The sequence below is a fragment of the Elephantulus edwardii genome, unplaced genomic scaffold (assembly GCF_000299155.1).
Source record: "Elephantulus edwardii isolate Elephantulus edwardi_28Jun2011 unplaced genomic scaffold, EleEdw1.0 scaffold00015, whole genome shotgun sequence".
Classification (NCBI taxonomy): Eukaryota; Metazoa; Chordata; class Mammalia; order Macroscelidea; family Macroscelididae; genus Elephantulus; species Elephantulus edwardii.
The window spans coordinates 20,279,907-20,299,523 of NW_006399765.1; the positions used below are offsets into that span (position 1 = coordinate 20,279,907).

Consider the following 19,617-nt stretch of genomic DNA (forward strand, 5'->3'; position numbering starts at 1 on the left):
TCCCCCCAAGTCCACTCCACTCCTGTCATGACAATAATACCTAATCATATATTCCTTTTAAATAGTTCTCTCCCTCATCTGTTTCAGTGCAGTACACATCATTCCTCCCCTCCTTCTCTGCCTTCCCTCAACCCCAATGTCAGTCCTGTTTTACAATAGTGGCCCTATGCAATATTCGTCCTTTTATGACTGAGATATTTCACTCAGCATAATGTCATCTCTGTTATCCAGTTAGCATAGTATTTCATGAGTTCCTTGTTTTTCACTGCTGCGTAGTATTCCATTGTTGACTATACCACAGCTTCTCTGTCCATTGATTTGTTGATGGCCACTTGGGTTGTTTCCAGCTCAAAGCCCCAATAAACATGGGTGTGCAGTTCACAAACTTTTAAGACCTCAATTGAAAAAAGAAAAAGTCTTCTGTTACTGTTCACCAACGTGGGATGTAGACCATTCTCTTTACGGACTGTTGTTGTTGTACCGTCGAGTCAGAACCAACTCAGAGCCGACCCACCAGTGGGTTTTCAGGGCTGTAAATCACACAGGAGGGGATAACCCATCTTTCTCCCAAGGAGCAGCTGGTGGATTTGAACCAAACGCCTTTGGGTTGGCAGTGCAGCTCCTCACCACTAGGCCACCAGAGCTCTCTCTCTGTGGACTATGTTAGGCCAGTTGGCCTCGATGCCCCCCAGGAGCATGGTCTCAAGGCTCCAGGACCAGGGGCTCCTTCCCCACGTGCTTATGTGATTAAGGAGTTTCGTAACTTTGCATCCTGTTGGCTGGGCTACATGTGTGGATGCATTACAGCATATGGTACCCGAGTGTACAGAAACACCTGCCAGTCCTGCGTGTGCTCACCGTGTAGTCCTTGTCACCTGTCCGCCGCTGACCAGATTTTTATCCCAGGATTCCACTCGCTTCAAGGGAAGCTGGGAGAAGGAGGCTGTCCTGTCAGCAGCCTCGTGCCCAGTGAGATTTAGGGTTTCCTTCTGAAAGAGAAGGGCCAATGGCAAGAGCCGCTGACACGCAGGCCTCGAGCTGGCCAGGGTGCTCCACCTGTCCTCAGGCCTCCAAGCTCTTCCCCTTAGTACTAGCATCATCCCCACAAATGCCCCCTGCTACGTGGCTGTTGTCACATCCCATTTTACAGACGGTGGATTTGAAGCTCAGAGAGGCTAACACAGCTGGTTCATGGGAAATCCCCTGCCTTCACCTGGAGGGGCGGGAAGGAGGCGGTGGGGACCTCAAACAGTCCACACACACCCGAGCCCACCAAGGAAGATGAGGGCATCCCTCACTCAGCACCCCTAAATGTCAGCGTGCCGGGGCTTCAGAGGCAGAGGTCCGGCAGGTCAACAGGCTGTCCTGGCTGCTGTCCAGCCTGATGGATGGGAGCCATTAGCCCAGGCCTCTGGACACCTGAGCAGCATGAACTACGCCGAGGGGACCAGGGCTGGGCTGAGCCCTGCTGGCGGTGTTAACGTCTCCAGTTCACTGTGTCTGCTTCACCGGGAGTGATAAATCCATGGGCTCCGGAGCCTCTGAGCCCGGCGTGGAAGAGCCCTCCCCCTCCTCCTGTGCTCATTTTCTCACGGCAAATGAACCTCATTTTACCTCAGTTCACTTTCCTGTGTTTCATAGATGCTACGTTTTTTTAGATGTGTAAAAATTGGTGGCACCCCTGCCTGGAGCAAGTCTATTGATGCCATTTTTCCAAAAGCACATGCCCACTTTGGGTCTCTGTGTCCTGTTTTGGCCACTCAGAGTATTTCGTACTTTTTTTTTTAAGAGTATCTCATACCTTTTCATCATGCTGGTGCATGCTTAATTGACCACAGAATAGTGTGAACTTGACTTTGACATGCACCAGGAAACTAGAAGGTTCAGGTGGCTGGCTTTATTGCGGTGTGGGCTTTCTGGGCTGGGGAGACCCTGCAGAATCTCGAGGTTCAGTCTTTATTAAAAAATGCTGCAGCTGATTTAGTGGATGAGACACAATCTGGGCACTTGGCTGCTAACTAGAAGTTCTGGAGTTCAAACCCATCCAGTGGCTTCTCAACGATTACAGCCTAGGCGATCTAGGGCACAGTTCTGCTGGGGAACATAGGGTCACTGTGAGTCAAATCGACCCAGTAAAAACAGCCTTCTGGACCCACCCATGGAAAGTGGACACGTGCACACAGACTGCTTTCTGGCCTCCCTCTTTCTTTCCTTCCCCGCTTTTACCATCAGAAGAGGTTGTCTTGATGGTATCCTACCTGCTGGGGCACGGCCGGGGACAGTCATGACTTGCAGTGCATGTTGTTGGGGGGACTCAGACCCTATGTGCCCCCACGGACAGGAACAAGGCTGTGGGGGGCAAACAAGGGCCTCCACAGGAACTGAGTTTATACACACTGATGCTGAGAAGAATTATCCCATTGGGCAGTGAGGTCAGTAACTAATGCACCCACTCGTCACCTTTCAGCACCGTTAGGTTCCAAAGACCAGGTCATTATACAAAAATCAGTGTCTCTCATCCCTGTCTCTCTCACTCTGTCTCTCTCTTGTCTGCCTCTGTCTCTTTCTCTGTCTCTCTCTCTTTATCTCTGTCTCTCTTTCTCTGTGTGTGTGTGTCTTTCTCTGTGTCTCTGTCTCTCTGTCTCTGTGTGTGTGTCTCTGTCTCTCTCTGTCTCTTTCTAACTGTATGTCTCTGCCTCTCTGTGTGACTCTGTCTCTCTGTCTCTTTCTGTGTGTGTCTCTCTCTCTCTGTGTCTCTGTCTCTCTCTCTTCTTCTCCCCCCCCACCGCTGACTGTGCTCTTGGTTTTCTTTTCCAGCACAACATGCCTTTCTGGCGAATATCCTGCCATGCAGACCTCGAGGCCCTGCGGCACGCTCTGGAGCTGGAGTATTTATAGCAGAGCCAGCAGGGGCTTCTCCATGTCACCGGCTGTCACCCCACCACCCAACCCCCATCTTCCCGCCTCCCCACCCAGAACACTGAACCCCAGACCATCAGACATGTAACATCTCGGAGGCTTTTCTTCCCATCTAGACGAGGCTCCCGAGAAACAGCCAGCCAACATCGGGTTCGGCATGTTTGACGTTGGGGAAGAGGGAAGAGGGCCGGCTCGGGCCCAGGACTTTCTCAAGACTTCGAGCACAAGAGCAAGGAGTTACTGGGTGGGGGTGGTCACACCGGTGGGGAGGGTGGAGCACAGGGTTTGGGTTTTTCCTCTTTAATTTATGGACTACTTGCATCCCCCAGGATTCCGCTCTTGTACCCGTGTTCTTGGTTTTCTTAGTCATCGGTTTGATTTTTTTTTAAAAAAAAACACAACCCAAAAGTGGCATGTGGGGTGGTTCACTGTTCTATTTAAGCACTCTTTTCTCTAAGTTGTGCTTTTGGGGGGACAATCATTCTTTGGACATTAGTGAGGGAGGCGATGGGGGCTGTCGGGGAGACTATTGCTTATTCTTGTTGTCAGAGATCCTGCCTGACATGTGGACAGTGCACGTGCCTTAAGCTGCCATCTTGTTGTCCAGGGCGAGGGGGATGCTGGGAAGGGAACAGTGCTTTGTGAGGGATGAAAGGCGTTCAATAAAACCACGTTTACATTTTGGAGGCGGGTCGAGCGTGGCTGCTTTCAAGTGTGTTGGTCTGTCTCGAGATTCTGTCAACTGTTAGAGAATAAAAATTCTAACTCTTAAGTGGCTTACGGGAAAAAGAAAGACAGTTGTCTCTGGGACTTTAGATGACAGCTGCGTCATTCATAGCTGAACCCAGGTGATCCGATGACTTGCTCCTATGCGCCTTCATTCCCAGACAGGAAGGGGCATCGGAGAAGTTCTGAAGACACCTTGCTGCCCACAGAGGGCCCAGGACAGATAGTGTGGCAGGTTCTAGAGGGTCTGCTTAAACAGACTTCTACTGAATGTACTCTTGCATGGCTGGCTTCTTTCATTTGTGCTAGTTTGGAGAGGCATCCTTCTTGTTGCATGTATCATTCCTGTGTAAAAAGGAATTCAAGGTACCAAAACCCCTTTCTTTCTCCAAGTGTTTTGAGCCCTTAGTGATGCAAGAGCCTGGCCTGGGCAGCAGTGCTCAGCAATGACCACCAGAGGGCAGTGCGACCCCACAGCTGGCACAAGCTGCGCTCCCTGCAGGGCCACTGTCCGTGGACCTGGAAACAGGCAATGTGGGAAGGTGCCAGTGAAAGGATCCTAGATGCAACTTCTCCCAGCTGTGCCCAAGCTTCAGGGTTTAAAGCCTCATCCACAGTGCGTTCAGCCCCGAGAAGTCATAACCTGGCTGCACCTTACACCGGATGCCTCATTTTATTGCACTTCTTTCACAAGCTTTGCAGCTATTGCATTTGCTGCAAATCGAAGCATTTTTGTGGCAACCTTTCAGCGCCATTTTCCCAACAGTCCTCCTGGCTCCATGGCTCTGTCTCTCACTGATCAGCCGCAATGTTTCGGACATTCTCAGGAGGCGAGGTGTCACTGAATTGACTAGAATGAACGACAAATCGGAACCCTCTCCTGCACCATCCTCCTGTCTCTCCATGTTCAAGTCCATTGTCACGGTCACTGTGTTGGTCCATCTCATTCAGGCCCTCCTCTCTTCCACCGATCTCCCACTTTTCCCAGCATGATGTCATTTTTCCAAGGACTGGACCTTCCTGACAACATGTCCAAAGTGTCCCATTTTGCCCTCCTTGCTCCCTCATTGCACATTCTCCAAGAAAGTTATTTGTGCTCCTGGCAGTCCACGGGGCGTTCAGTACTCTTCTCCAACACCACAATTCAAAGGCGTCAATTCTGTCTGCTTTAATCATTGTCGTTTCCACATGCATATTAAGCAGGTGAAATATCATGGCGTGGGTCAGGCACACCGTAGTCCTTTTAAAGGACTTTTAAAGGACTCTAGGAAGCTCTGGTAGCCTCGTGGCAAGAAGCTGCGCTGCAGTCCTGAAGGCCTGTGGTTCAAGGCTACAAGTTGCTCCATGGGAGAAGGATGGGCAATCTCCTTAAGGGCAATTAACTGCCTCTGAAAACCTGCTAGAGAGTCAGCTAAAAACCTGCCAAAGGGTTCCGACTCTATGGTTCACAACAACAACAAACATAACGTATATGCTCTGTTGTTGTTGAATGTTGTGGAGTCAGAACCTGCTCACAGCTGACCATCCAGTGGGTTTTCAGAGGCTGTAAATTGCACAGGAAGTGATTGTCCATCCTGCATTGGGAAACAAACAAAAAAAAGTGTGAGTGACAGACAGGCTTCACTGGGACAATCTGAAACCAAAGGTCTGCCTGGACTTGGTGGCAGTGTCACCAGCAGTGGGGGCCCTCACTCCCTGGAGGCTTGGTTACAGGTTCTTCCTCCCCCGAACCACAGCGGAGATGGCGTCCACACTGGGACCTGGGGGACACTGTGCAGGACAAAGACGCTGGCAGCTGCAGGGCTGGGAGAATGCTTCTTCCCACCTCTGGACAAAAAAAAAAAAATGATTGCTTCCACTTTTGTAATAATATACTTTACAACAGCACTTAAAGTTGTTTGAAAAGCGGTAAGCGTTTATTCTTACATCCAGACATTACGTGCTAGGATGAGAAGATCCAGGTCCGGCCAAACGAAGACTTTAAAATGTTACTCTTTGGTCCAAAAAGGATAGTCAGTGAATCCTGGTTGGCTGTGTGCTGTTCCGGGAGCTCTGTAGTTAAGGCTTTCATTAAGGTGCTAACTAAAAAGGTCAGTGGTTCAAACCCACTAGCCACTGCACAGGAGAAGGTTGGGGCAGTCTGTCACCTGAAAGCTTTACAACCTGGAAATCCGTGTGCAGCTCCTCTCTGTCCTGTGGGTCCCTGTGGGTCAGAATTCAGTCGATGGCTGTGGGGTGCGTTGTTTGGTTGGGTTGAATGTGAGGTGACGTCTCTGCCCGTGTGACCCTCATCCAGCTCCCATATCATCCAGGCGCACAAGGCCAGCCCACCGCCCTCTGAGCCCTAGACCACCTGAGGGTGATTGCTGAAATACATGGATGTGGCGGCAGGGTCTAGGTAGGGAGCAGAGACCAGGGCACTGAGCTCGGGATGCTGTTGTTGTTAAGAACCATGGAGGCAGGGGAGCTCTGGTGGCCTAGAGGCAAGAAGCTGCACTGCAATCCCAGAGGCGCACGGTTCAAATCCACCAGATGCTCTGCCGGGAAAAGGAGGGACAATCTCCTCCTGTACCTATCAGATCCGATTTGACGGTACACACACACAAATAATAATAATTAAAAAATTTAAAAAAAAAAAAGACCCATGGAAGCGACTGTGACCCAGAGCGACCCGAGCTGGACCTTGCCCCGTCCTGCACCATCTTCTGATCTCTGATAATCTCAAGCCCCTGGTTACAGTCACTGTCCATCTGTCTCGCTGAGGGTCTTGCCTTCTTTCCCTGACCTTTCCCAACATGAGGCTTCCTCCAAGGACCATATGTCCCAAATGTGCTGAGGATAGAACCTGATTATGGAAGTTAGACTGACACAGGTGGGGGAGGAAGTGGCGGCCCAGAAGGTAGAGCTGGAGTCACCTCTGGGCCATCTAAGAAGCAAGTGTCCCCTGCTCCTCCACAGACACCCAGGGGCGAGTCTGGGCTCACAGCTAGGAGTAGAGAAGAGCTGGGCAGACAGAGCCGAGGAGAGCAAGGGGACACTGGGGCACAGGAACCTGCAAGCTGCTGCCACCCCCCCAGCACCGATGACCCACCCAGGCTACCTTCTCAAAGTACCTGTCTCAAGAAGTTATGAAGACCAAAAGATTCAGGATGGGACGCCATCAGCGAGGGGCTCAGCACATTAGTGACACTCGGAAATGCAGAGGTGGCCCTGTGTCACTGGATTAAAGAAAATGGTGCAAAGGATCAAAATCCGTGAAGGACCTAGATTCAGAACATCCCATAAGCCCACAGGACACGTGATCGACACTCTCAGGCCTCCCTCCCATCTGTCCCCATCACACCGCTTCGCCCACCCACCTGACCCCCCACTCTGGCCCTGCTGGCTACCTTGTCCTCCTGCAAACGCCAGAGTACCCACTTGTGTACCTTTCTTTCCTTTCTGCCTGGTGGTCTCCACCCTGGTGATCCCTCAGGACTTTAAAAGGTACTAGAAAGACTGAAGGGAGCTCTGGTGGCCTCGTGGTAAGGTGTTGCACTGCCAATCCAAAGGCTCATGGTTCAAATCCACCAGCTGCTCTGTGGGAGAAAGATGGGCAATCTCCTCCCCTGTCACTAATTCTCTCTGAAAACCCCGTGGAGTCAGTTCCAGCTCGATGGTGCATAAAAACAGTAACAAACGGATGTCATTAAGGGGTAAGGGGACATTTGGGCATTTATTGGTCTGTTTTTAGTTTCCCAAGTGCTTCTAACATTCAGGTAGCTCACAGTTAAGACCCGTATTAACTCAACTAAGGATGTCTCGGCTCAGTCCCCGCCTCCTACTCAAAGGCACACGTGGGAGGCTGCCCAGCGTCCTGCACCTCCCCAGCCCAGCCCACCCCACCCCTGCTGGGTGGACCTCCAGCCCCAGCCCGCCCCATGGCTGTGTGGGTGTGTGTGCAGTACCCACCACAGAAGCTGGAACCTGAATGAGGAACCGGTCAGAGAAGGGAAGAGCAAATAGTTCACCACTGGAGGATGGCAAAAAAGTGTTAACATTACACACCCATGTTTATCACAGCTTTGTTCACAATAGCAAAGAAGTGGAAACCACCTAAGTGTACATCAACAAACGACTGGATTCACACACTGGAATATTATGCTGCTTTGAAAAAGAGAACTCATGAAATAGTATACAAAATTGGTGACCCTGGAGGACATTATGCTGAGTGAAATATCTCAGTCGCAAAAGGACAGATACTGCATAGTGCCGTTATAAAATGGGACTGACATCAGGGTTGGGGGGAGACTGAGAAAGATGGGATAAATAATGTATGGTGCATGGAAACAGATGAGAGATAAAACTGTTTAAAAGGGATGTATGATTAGGTATTATTGTCATGACAGGAGTCCAGAACAAAGGCTGCATAGTGGAGTGGACTTGGGAAAAGGGATTGCATAACAATGAAAGAGTTTTACTTTTCAAAGAGAAGAGAGAAGGGGTGGGGGAGAAAAGTGCAACAATAAATGAATGGAAATCCAAAGTCTCTGTAAAGTTTCATTAAAATTAATAATAATAAAAGTGCTAACATTGCATTCTGTCAGCAGAGGGAAAGTTGCAGGACCCAAAGAACAAGGCAAGCTGATGGCGACCTGGTTCTCCCGGGTGTCACTGTATCTGGCGACTCTGTAGGGAGAGGTGCAGAGTGGAGAGGACAGGATTTGTTATTAAAAGGCTGCGTCCCTGTGCCAGTCGCATGCAGAGCACCCAGCAAACCAGCTGTGCCACCAATCAGACCGGGCTCCAGTTCAGCGTGACGGCCACCAGGGGGCTGGAGAGGCCGCTCCCAGCAGAACCCGCCCTGGACATCCAGGCTGCAGACCAGCCCTTGTCCTGCAAGAACAGGGAGCAGACCGCCCACCCACCCATTCTCCTCTCTCCCCTTACAGGGGCACAAAAGCCCAAACATCAGAGGCAGGATTCCCGGTGGCCTACTACCTGGAGGTTCCATGTTCTTTCCTTTTTGAGAAGTGACACCGAGAAGTTGTCACGCCAGTTTGCTCATTTGTGGATATTCAGTGCGGCCACGAAAGGCATTTATTACTTTACTCACGCTGGTCATAACTGATGATGCAGGATTCTGTATGGAACGATGGTTTGCCTTTGTATTTCTTTTGCCTCTCTCCTTTCCCTAGTGATACTGAGCTGGTCACCCCCAAATTGTATACTGACCAGGAGGGTTTCTAAGCTGTAATCTTTATAGGAACAGCTCACCAGGTCTTTCTCCCATGAGAAATGATAGATTCAAACCAGAAACCTTCTGGCTCACAGCAGGACATTTAACCATTTGTCAGGAAGGCTCCTTAACAAGATGTTCCAGGCCCAGATAAAGAAGAGAGAAGCACATTATTACCCAGAGAAGCAACAATATCCACTTACTGTGATTGTTTTAAAATGCAATAGGTCTTGGCGGTTTAGTGGTAAGGAATTGCTCTGACATCCCGAAGGCAAGTGGTTCGAATCCACCAATTGCCTCAAAGGATGGGCAATCTCCCGTGTAATTTACTGCCTCTGAAAACCCACTATGAGCTGGTTCTGACTCAATACGTAACAAGAACCTGTGAGGTGCTGTCCCGTCAGTACTGACTCGACAACCTTCTGAATCAGAACAGCCCTTCTAATCCAGCACCAGCCTGCTGTCCGTAACCCATTCTGTGTCACTCTATCTCAGCGGCACATAGCAACAATATGGGATCCAATGGACAACAGCAACTGGACGGATTAGATAGGAAACTTAGGGAGCAGGAGTGTCTGTCCACAGGGGAGGGACACCTTTAGGGTAAGGATAGTGCAGAAGAGTATAATCAGGGCGATGAACTGTGCCGGCGGAAACTGCTGAACTGGTCTATGTTCTGTTGTGTAGATTCTCAGCAACATTGAAAATCTGAAAGGGCAGGGCAAAAGTGTGTTTTAATAGAATCATTTGAAAGAACAGGGCATACTGGACCATGAGAGACTAGAGGACTCCCCAAGACCATCGTCCTGGGCTGCCCTTCCATGTAGGTGCTGAAATCCCATGGAGATGTCACCTCTGAGCTAGGTAGGTGACAGACTGGTACCTAAATACTGCCACTCATGGATACTGTGCTTCCATGAACTATGAAACCCCCCACAAAACCCCTCAAATGAGTTACGACAAACGCGGAGCTGACGCTTAAGAGGCTGTGGGCTCTGTCCGTGCTACCCAAAGACAATAAAGTCTTCCTTTAAAAAAAAAAAGTGGTACGTGTCACTGAATTGTAACTTCGGACTGGTTGAAACAGTAAATTGTGATTAACTATTTTAGCTATTAAAATTTTTCAAAATCTTAGTAAACATGTCAAGGAAAAGGACTGGTCCCATGTCTGGCACGTGGCAGGTACTTAATAATTTCCCAAGAAGTAAATAAATATTTTTTAAAAACATTGAACTCCAAGGAACTGACTTCCCCAGAACAGTGGCTGTGGGGACCTTCCACAAGGTGTGTGCCCGCACGCGTGGATGTGTTTCTATGTTCTCTCTCATCCCCCGCTCCCGTGTCTGATGGGGCCACCTAGGACCCCAAACAGTTTAATTTTAAAAAAAGGTGAGTGGGTCTGAAGGGGGAAAAAATTAGAGAAGACCAGAAAGGAAGGTATGCCTTAGTCACAAAGAAACACCATCATCAAAAAAGATATTTAAGTTTAATACAAATTTTATACAAAGAAAATGTGAAAAAATACTTCCATATGCTAAAAGCAATTATGCTTCACAAATAAGGCCAGCTAGGCTATTTTTTTGTTTGTTTTGACAACTGCAATTCACAAATGTTCTTTTTGTTTTTTTTTTCCTCTTGGTTTCTTCTAATACTCTCTTTTTATTTCTTCTCTAATATGGGTAACTAGCTGGAAACTGTACAGTCCTCATCCTCTTATCAACAATGAAGAGAAAGTAAACGAGACTAAAATGTACACCAAAAATGTACTGGAGTGATATCGTACAATGTTCTCATATACATACATCATCTTCTCGCTTTTGTTCCATGGTTTCCGTTTTACACAACATACAACGTGGGACTACACATACGTAGTGTCACCGACAGCATGGTGGGGGGCTCGCTCACTCTCATACTGCCTGGATATCATGCTTACATTAAAAACGTAAAATTCCATCATATAAATAATACATACATGCTTCATCCTGGACTCAAATGCCCTCTGTGCGCACCTTGCCTGCGGACTCTGGCTTCTGCGAAGCTTTGCAGCTCCGGTGAAGGGTAAGTGGACTGAAAGGGTTCTAGAAAGACAAGCCAGATTCCGCTTTGTTTCTGAGCTTATTCTGGACCCTTGCTAGCTGCTTCTCTGCAGTTGAGCTGAACGGGGCTTGTCCCTGTGTGTCTCTGTTGTAAACAAGGATTTTTCTTTTTCCCTTTAGGAGTCAAGTCAGTGTTTAAATCACACAAAAGGAACCAACTTCTCCACATGTCCCTCTGGTCTGGAGAACGCGTGCTCTCTGACATGGTGACGCAGGGTTTGACAGGGGGCCCAGGGCCGGGTCTGACTCGCCTGTGATAACACGGTCCTGTGCCGCCGACCTGCCTGATCCCAGTGTCATGGGCCTCCGGGGAAGACGAGCTGGGGACCACAGCAAGGCCCCCGCACACCCCCAGCCCACCAGCATTCCATGTACGGGGTGACGGACAAACTGATCATCGCTTCTCCAACACCAAAGCATCTATCTGTTGTTGGATTTTGTCCTGGTACTTTTTTTTGTTTTTCTTTTTATAAGTTAGAGTGGATACAAATATAAAAAGGGGAAGGTCCTCTCGGTCCAGGGGCGTCCACAGTGCACAGTATTTACACGTGAAGTGGAGGCGGCGTGTGGGGCCGGTAGTGGACGCCAATGCTGGACACGATGTAGTGTGGGTGCCCACCCCCCCGCGCCCTGGGGCCAGCAGGCGAGGCAGAGTCTCAGCACTTGGAATTCTCAAGTCTGAAGGGGGGGGTCTCACGGCTCGCACTGCATCTCTGTCTCCTGCTGGGCTCTGGTTGGTTTAATCTGAGCGGGTGTGGGTGGTGTGACACGATTCGCCCCTAGTCCCAGAAGGTGTCCAGCCGAGACTCTTTGGGGAGGAGACTCTTGGTGCTGGTGCTGGCGCTGTGCTCGGAGCGCGCTGACCCCCGCTTCTCCTCGCTGCTGCTCCAGCAGCCCGACTTACTACTCCGCGAGTGGTCTGAGAAGGAAAAACAAAGGGGGGACTGTTAGCCTTCCTGCCCAGCCCCGCCAGGACGCAAGCCACCCTCCACTCGGTGGAAAACTTCCCCAAGGCTCCAAACAACACAGATGGTAAAATATTACCTGTCACCGTAACTGCCCTGGGGCAGACGTGTGGGGAGCACACAGAGGCCAGAACAAATGGCCCGAATTGAAAATCAGTAAAACATCTTGTTCACAAAGAATAGCAAGTGAGAAAGCGAACAGGGTTCCCAGGAAGGCCTTTCGTGAGCAGGGCGTTGAGCCTGTATCTTGCCAGGCTTTTCTGTGTTCAACTACGGCCACTGGAGAAAAGCGCCACAATTCAGCATTCCGTTTACCTCTTCCCAGTCCATGCAGTTTCCTGGGTTAATTTATTAGCAACTCATAAAATGGACTTTTGACCAAATCCTACTTATCTACTCAAGGGAGGGAGTCACAAAACAGAAAGGAACGTCGACAGAGTGTGACTCATCGGGAGCACAAATCGTAGACGTGAAGGTGAGAGGAAGCCTGAAATCACAGAAGTAAAGGAAGTTCGAGAGGCTTCAGAGACTAAAGGGACGAAATGCTTGTGAAGTAAGAAGGATGTCGAAGGAGCGTCAGTGAGGTGTGTGTGAAAAAGCACATCAGCGACTGAAGAGCCCACAGGCTGCCTCTGAAGAGACCCACCAGTAAACCATGAAAATCCAGTGAGAGTTCGCTGACCACGTCCAAACAAACTACTGAAATATTCCACACACCTGCATCAAGTCGGTTCCAACTCACAGCCTCAGATAAATTGTTTTAATGTGATGTCAAGTCAGAATCAACTCCCAGCTGACTCTCCGGTGAGTTTTCAGAGGCGGTAAATTGCATCGGAGGAGATTAGCCATTTTTCACGCCATGCACCTGTCTGCGGGCTGGCGCCACAACTCCTTACCCAACGAGACCACAGAGAAGTTAGGAGAAACATAAATGGTTTTAACATTTCGTCAGGTAGAGTGACGACATCTGGCTGCAAGAGATCCCGTAACAAACTCAGGGAAAGCTCAGGCTGTGTGAGCCCGGGACCAGGTGAGAGCTGTGGAGATTGTATTTATCACCTGGTCCAAAGGTCTGTTTAGTCACGGGCTCCTCTGGAAAACAAGTGGTGGAGAGAGCCGTAAACACAACTAAAGGCAAGCATTCACTCAGGAGAGACTCTTTTTGGTCACTTGCAACAATGAGCAAAGTGGAAGCAGAACTTGGGTAGGCAGGGCTGGGGGTGAGGACTGAGAAACACTCCTTGCAGGCCATACTGAGTCCACAACTCTGAACCCCTCTCTCCTCCGTACACTCACCCGTTCGTGATGCCTAGACCTGGAGTTCTTGGGGAAAGTTTCTGGAAAGCAGTTCAGCTGGTTATTACCATGCTGAGAATATCCAGTAACGGTGCAATCAAGCCACATCAGTCTGTCCAGCTCCGGTGAAGGCAGAGCCCGGCTGGGTCACCAGCCTGGATGGAGGCAGGGAGGTGCCTAGCTCACTTACATCACAGTCTAATGACCAGAGGTGACTTGCAGCCCTCACTGAATGCATAGACAGGAGGCAGGGCAGGTGAGCATGCCCAGTAACTGCAGAATCTGGGGCTAACCTCGGACGCCTCAGGGAAGAAACTAGGCTGACTGCCCACCAAAAACCCAACTGCACGCTCTTCTCCTGCTGTAGTTTGCAGGGGCCACCAGAGGCACAATGGGAAGAGACAAATCAAGATCCAGCACTCCAGAGAACAGGAGAGAGACACAGAGAAGCGTGGGCGCTCACAGAGACACACACACACACAGACACAAAGAGGCACAGACACACAGTCCTCTGCATGCCAGGGAAAAGTCCCTGACAGCCTCTGTGACACAGGGTCGTACTTACACTTCTGGGCTGGGTAGTTGGGGTGCGGCTGGTGGTCTGTGGTGGTTGGGGCACAGGCGGGCTGCTTGTCACACCTGTCGCTAACTGCAGAGACAGCACAGGAGCCTCAGAGTCTGTGGTCAAAGCTCACGGTCCACGCAACCCCACGTGCTCACTGCTTTCCAAACCCACGGCCGGTGTCGTCTACTCTGATCCACAGGCGGCCCTACAGGACGGACTGGAGCTGCCCTGTGGGGCGTCCAAGCAAACTCCAGGTCGTCTGTAGTGTGTTAACACTGCTAACCACAAGGCTCTCCGGGGGTTCGAATCCACCAGCTGCTCTCAAGAGAACCATGGGCATTCTCTTCCCCCTACGAGGCCCTGAAACCCAGTGGAGGTTGGCTGTGAGCGAGAATCAACTCAACAGCATGGAATTTGGGTTTGACTGTTGGACTCGGTTTCCAAGGCAGAAATCTTCCTCCTGTGAAACAATTGTGTGTATAACCACTGCACCCTTGACAAGCTGCTGTTGCTGCTAAGGACATTCTCCAACTCGATACATTCATGAGACAAGGGTGACTTTAAAAAAAAAACAAACTCAAAAAAAAAAAAAAAAAAACCAAACTCAAACGAATGGATAGAGAAGCTGTGGTATATCCACACAATGGAATACTACGCTGCATTGAAAAACAAGGAACTCATGCAATATTATTCAAAATGGGAGACCCTGGAGGACATTATGCTGAGTGAAATATCTCAGTCACAAAAGGACAAATACTGCATGGTGCCACTGCTGTAAAACAGGACTGATCTTGGGGTTGGGGGGATACTGAGAAAGATGGGTTCAATAATGTATACTGCATTGAAAGAGATAAGGGAAAAAACTGTTTAAAAGGGAAATGTGATTAGGTATTATTGTCATGACAGGAGTCCAGAGCGAAGGCTGCATAGTGGAGTGGATCTGGATTATAAAACAATGAAAGAATTTTTCTTTCACTTTTCCAAGAGAGTAGTGTACTAGGGGGGAGGGATTAGGAGGGGAGAAAAGTGCAACAATGGAAATCCAAAGTCTCTGTAAATTTTCATTAAAATTAATAATAATTTTTTAAAAGTCTTGGTTTACAGACTGCCTTAGAAGTTGTAAAGTTTTCATACTGAAAGGGATTTTTAAAGTTCATGTAAAATCTTTAAAAAAAAAAAACCCAAAAGGAACAAACCCATCAACAGGACCACAAATACCGCAGGGCACTGCAGGCAGGAGAGGTGCCTCAGGAGGTCGCAGACAACCAGCACAGTGTAAAGCACATATTTTCAGGACTGCAGAAGCAGAATTCTCAGAACCACTAGCTCAACCAAGAGAGTAAAATAAATCAGGAAATCCAGAGGAGATAAAAACCACACAGGAGACAGAATATGAGAACACCCAAAAAAGACCCAGCACATTCAGAGACTGTAATAAGCGATCTGCTGCCAGGTGCCTGTGAAGAGGGGGCGGAAAGGACGCGTGGGCGGAGGAAGCTGCTCCACGAGGCGTCAGAAGCTAAACCCTCATCTACAACAGCAGCACATTCCCGTGGAAATGTGAAGAGTCAAAAACAAAACAGTATGAGATAAACCTCAAGAAGATAGTTGCCCTGGTGAGTGAGCGCGGCAGGGAGATGGCTGAAGACAGGACAAAGCGGGTACATAAAGGCCAGGGAGAGCCAGGCTGTATGGAAACAGGGCTGTAATGGCCCTATGTGACCCTGCCACCAACAGACGGTCATCGTCAGCAAGGGCTTCTGCTGTTGAACTTCCAGAGTCGGTCAACCGACGGCAGCAGGGAGAGTCAGGGGCAGTTACAAAGCAGACGGCATATGTTTTTCTCAAACTTGAGGATAGGACAGTAAAGAGCCGAGATGACAAGACAATCTGGATCTGACAGCGGCAGGAGAGGGAGGGAAGAGATGGGTTACCAAGGAGAGGCCAAGAGATACTCCAGTTGACACAGTTAGAACTAAAGAGTTAAGAGCCTTTCTGACCCTAACCAACCCACTCCCACTGAGTCAATTCCAATTTCACAGTAACCCTTCTCGAGTTCCTGAGGCTGAAAATCTCTACAGGAGAGGCTTGTCTATCCTTCTCCTGAAGAGGGGCTCATGGATCTGAACCAACAACCTGTTAGGTTAGCTGCCAAACATGTAACCCGCTGCTTGACCCAGAGCCCATTTAAGTGACCACAATAACCGACAACAACCAGTTTCCATCAGGTCAGCCCCAACTTGGGTTGAGGTTTCCAAGAGTTGATCTTTCTGATGTAGATTGCCAGGCCTTTCTTCCAAGGTGTTTCTCAAAATTTTCAATTAGCAGCTAAGGCTGTTAAATCATATGCACCATCCATCCAGAGACTTGACACAATACTTCAAACAGTGACCTGAGCAGTGTGGGATAGGAGAGGTCATCGCCTCAATAAACAACATCAAGAAAACAGATGTATCCAGAAACAGAGGTAAATAATAAATACATCATTATGAAAGAAGACAGACCGGGTGGGTAGGGAGGAAAATGTGCAACAATGAATGAATGAATGGAAATCCAAGTTTTCGATAAACTTTCATTAAAATCTCAATTAAAATAAAAGCATTTAAAAAAAGAAGAAAAAAGAGAACATTAGAAATTAAAAGACACCAGGCATGGGAATTATTTTGCTTTCAGTACAGCTTTTAAAATTAACTATATGCATGCATGACTTTAATGAAAATATTAAAATCTGAAAGAAAAAAGGTCCATACAAAAAGGAGGGTCATTTCCCCATAAAACAACAGTTCTACTTTCCAACTAGACTGTGATCTTCGCCAACGGCTTATAAATAACTCGGAAACAGGAGTGTTTCCAAAGCCCTTCTCTATTTCATCTACATTGTCAAAAGCTAGCAGAAGTTAAGTGACATACGATCAATGAAAAAAGGTATGAAAATGAGTTTTGACAAAATCATTAGCACAAACCGCACTGGTGAGAAAACGGGGCGGGGGGGGATCTGCAAACAGCCGCATTTTTCATTCTAAGTGTTGTTAGACTGCAACATTCCAACATTCTGTCTCGCTGACAAGTCCACGGTGAGAATCACAGAACAATCATGTCGCAAAGCTCTTCTCTAAGTTTTTTGAGTAAAGAAAGCAATGGACCCAGAACTACGTTAAGGACATGTCCACGACTTAAGTGGGAGGCTCGGGAAGAGGCCAGCCAGAAAAAAACATCATCACAGAGGCCGTGGGCCCACTGCTGGAAAAACTGGAAGAAATGGGCTGGTTTGGGTTTTTTTCAGTCAGTACTACAGCAGTACCTAAGAAAGCAAGGAGGTCCTTCAAGACTATGGCCCACCGGGTAAATCAAGTCCACTGCAGATGTTATAAATAAAGCTTTATCAGAACACAGCCACACCCAACATTGACATATTAAAGGCAGCTACTTCTGTGCTATAAGGCAGAGCTGAGGCCTGCAGAGCTTAAAACATTCTTACGGCAAGTTGCACAAATATCCTGCTGGCGGATTCCACCTCATTCACCCCAGAACGGTGTATGCTGCATCTCCCAATTACTCCCAGTGGTGTGGGTGGTTCTAAGCTGACTGTCATTCTTTTAAAAAAAAATTATTTTTGTGTGTGTGTACTGTCAAATCGGATCTGACTGGTACAGGAGGAGACTGCCCCTCCTTCTCCAGCAAAGCATCTGGTGGATTCAAACCACTTCCCTCTGGGATTACAGTCCAGCTTCTTGCCATTAGGCCACCAGAGCTCCCTCTAACTCCCATTCTTAGCAACCCCTCCCATAAGGCTTCCTAGGCTGTGATCGGAAAGAAGAGACTGTCCGTTCTCTCTTCCCATCGACCCACTGGTGGGTTTACACCACCAACCTCTGTTTCTGATGGCTGGCTAACCGCCCTCCTTCCTCTGACCAATGTGACACACCGTTGGAGTGCTCTATCTCGCCAAACTCCAAGTGGACTGCAAAACCTCGCAGCTGCAAAACTTCACCATCACCCTCCTGCCTGAGTGCATCCCTACTCCTTTTTCACGTGACCGTCCCAACTTCTGACCTATCCACATGCCTCCCACATCTGACTTCCGTGAAGCCTGTCAGAGCTAGAACTCGCCAGTACAGCCTTGTTCGCTTTTCCAGGTCTCCCAGGTTTTTAAGCCTGGGACAGACTGAAGTAGGCCTTACTTTTCTATCACTCATGTGAGTGGAAAAGTTCTGAGCTTTCTTTCTGTGACAGGATCCCACCTAACCAAAGTTTCAGATTGTTGTTTGGGTGTTTTGGTGTTTGGGGTTTTTTTTTAAAACTTTTGCATACTTCAGAGTACTTCATTCAAAAGCTGTTTTCAGTTTTCTTAACTCACTCTAAGACTTCAATGACTAAAAACAGTGATCACATCATCACCAAGAAATGGAAGAACAAAGATACCAGCCATAAATAAGTGGTAACTACAAAATAAAAAGAATGAAGACCAAATGGTATTATTAAATTCTACCTAAGCTCTATGCCTGCTGAAGGCTCCTCTGACACAGGTTAAAAAAAGATTCTGGACAAGAATCAGCTGCTTATGTAATCAGGGAACAGAAAGGGTAGTGAGAAGGCTCTCAATAGGGGTTCAATGGAATGTAATATTAAATTTCTAGTCTCTTTAAAATCAGTGCATGCCCCTCCCCACTGAATCCCACCTCCTGTTAAAAAACCCTTCCCCAGTCAAGTTAACAACGGAAACCGCTCAATACATAGGCATTAACTGATTGGCTATCTGGCAGAGAAAAAGATGCTCGAGGTGAGGTGGCAGCTAGAATCTTGAATTAATGTGGACTTCTCAGCAGTGTTCTCCGATGGGAGCCACATGCTAACCCAATCAGTGTGAACCCACCCACAACTCTTCCACCAATCAACTCCCCTGAGATTTACAGCCTCTGAAAACTCCTTGGAGGGTCAGCTATCAGTAGGTTCTGACACAAGAGCAATGAGGTACTTTCAAGATGACTTAAAAGTCAGCATAAACCTCAGAAAATGCCCTAAAACCACTGACCAGGCTGTTCTCTGCCCACCTAAAAATTTATTTCTCAAAAAACTCGAGTGATGGAGGGCTGGGACCTTAAAAACCCTTCTCGACAGATTGACCCTGACTGGTCATTGCCTGAAAGCACAAAACTTCCAGGCCAGGGAGCCTCCACCACCCCAATCCAGGTCAGCAAAATAATCCTCTGTGTGCGTGAAATTTTATATGGACCCAGTAACTGCAACAGCCCTCATGCAACTGCCCAAGGCACCTGTAAAGATCCTTAAAGGGGCCAGACCACCTACTGCTGCCAAGCTGATTCCTAGTCACAGGCCGTGCAAAAGGCAGGAAACAGCGCTCTGTAGAGTTTTCAAGAGCCAATCTCCAGGCCTTTCTCTCAAAGAGTGCTGGTGGGTTGAAACTGCCAACCTTTCTGTCAGGAGTTACGTGCTCAGCCACTGTACTATCAGGGCCCCATCTCAAATGTGCACGGTCACTTGGACCCAAGTGTACTCCCTGGCAACATGGCTTCCCTTGCGCCCATGAGCAACATCAATGTGTCATTTCTCACCACGGGGCAACGTACCAGATCCTTGGTTGGAGCCTAACAGAATGGAGGAGGGAGTCTCTCTGGAGCCAGTCAGGTCGAGGGTCTAGAAATACAAAAAGAGGAAGATAGAGACTCAAGATGGGGGGTCAACGTACATCCTAAGCAGCAGCCTTGGGGCCATGGAGTACTCATCACTGCCCCTGCCTGGCACGGGGGTGAGAGTGGGCATGTCAGATAGGGTGAGGCGCATATCAGGTCGGGTGGGCATGCCAGGTGGGGT

General features: G+C 48.6%; 2 protein-coding genes across 16 annotated transcripts in view; one reads left to right on the top strand and one right to left on the bottom strand.

The window, feature by feature from the left end:
• The window catches only part of EYA2 (eyes absent homolog 2 (Drosophila)), a 194,366-nt gene extending 191,468 nt beyond the window's left edge, over positions 1 to 2,898 (top strand). Inside the window, exon 14 of the mRNA XM_006881747.1 lies at positions 2,818 to 2,898. Coding sequence (XP_006881809.1) covers positions 2,818 to 2,898 — 81 coding nt within the window. The remainder of the gene's footprint in view (positions 1 to 2,817) is intronic.
• An 8,784-nt stretch (positions 2,899 to 11,682) lies between these two features.
• The window catches only part of ZMYND8 (zinc finger, MYND-type containing 8), a 133,733-nt gene continuing 125,798 nt past the window's right edge, over positions 11,683 to 19,617 (bottom strand). For 7 of the 15 annotated variants that reach the window (XM_006881615.1, XM_006881612.1, XM_006881616.1 and 4 more), the window contains 2 exons: positions 19,374 to 19,440; positions 11,739 to 11,878 (listed from right to left, as the gene is read on the bottom strand). In XM_006881615.1, coding sequence (XP_006881677.1) covers positions 11,739 to 11,878; positions 19,374 to 19,440 — 207 coding nt within the window. Of the gene's footprint in view, positions 11,879 to 13,785; positions 13,870 to 19,373; positions 19,441 to 19,617 lie in introns of all 15 variants that reach the window. The other 8 variants (XM_006881610.1, XM_006881608.1, XM_006881613.1 and 5 more) reach the window with 2 other exon arrangements.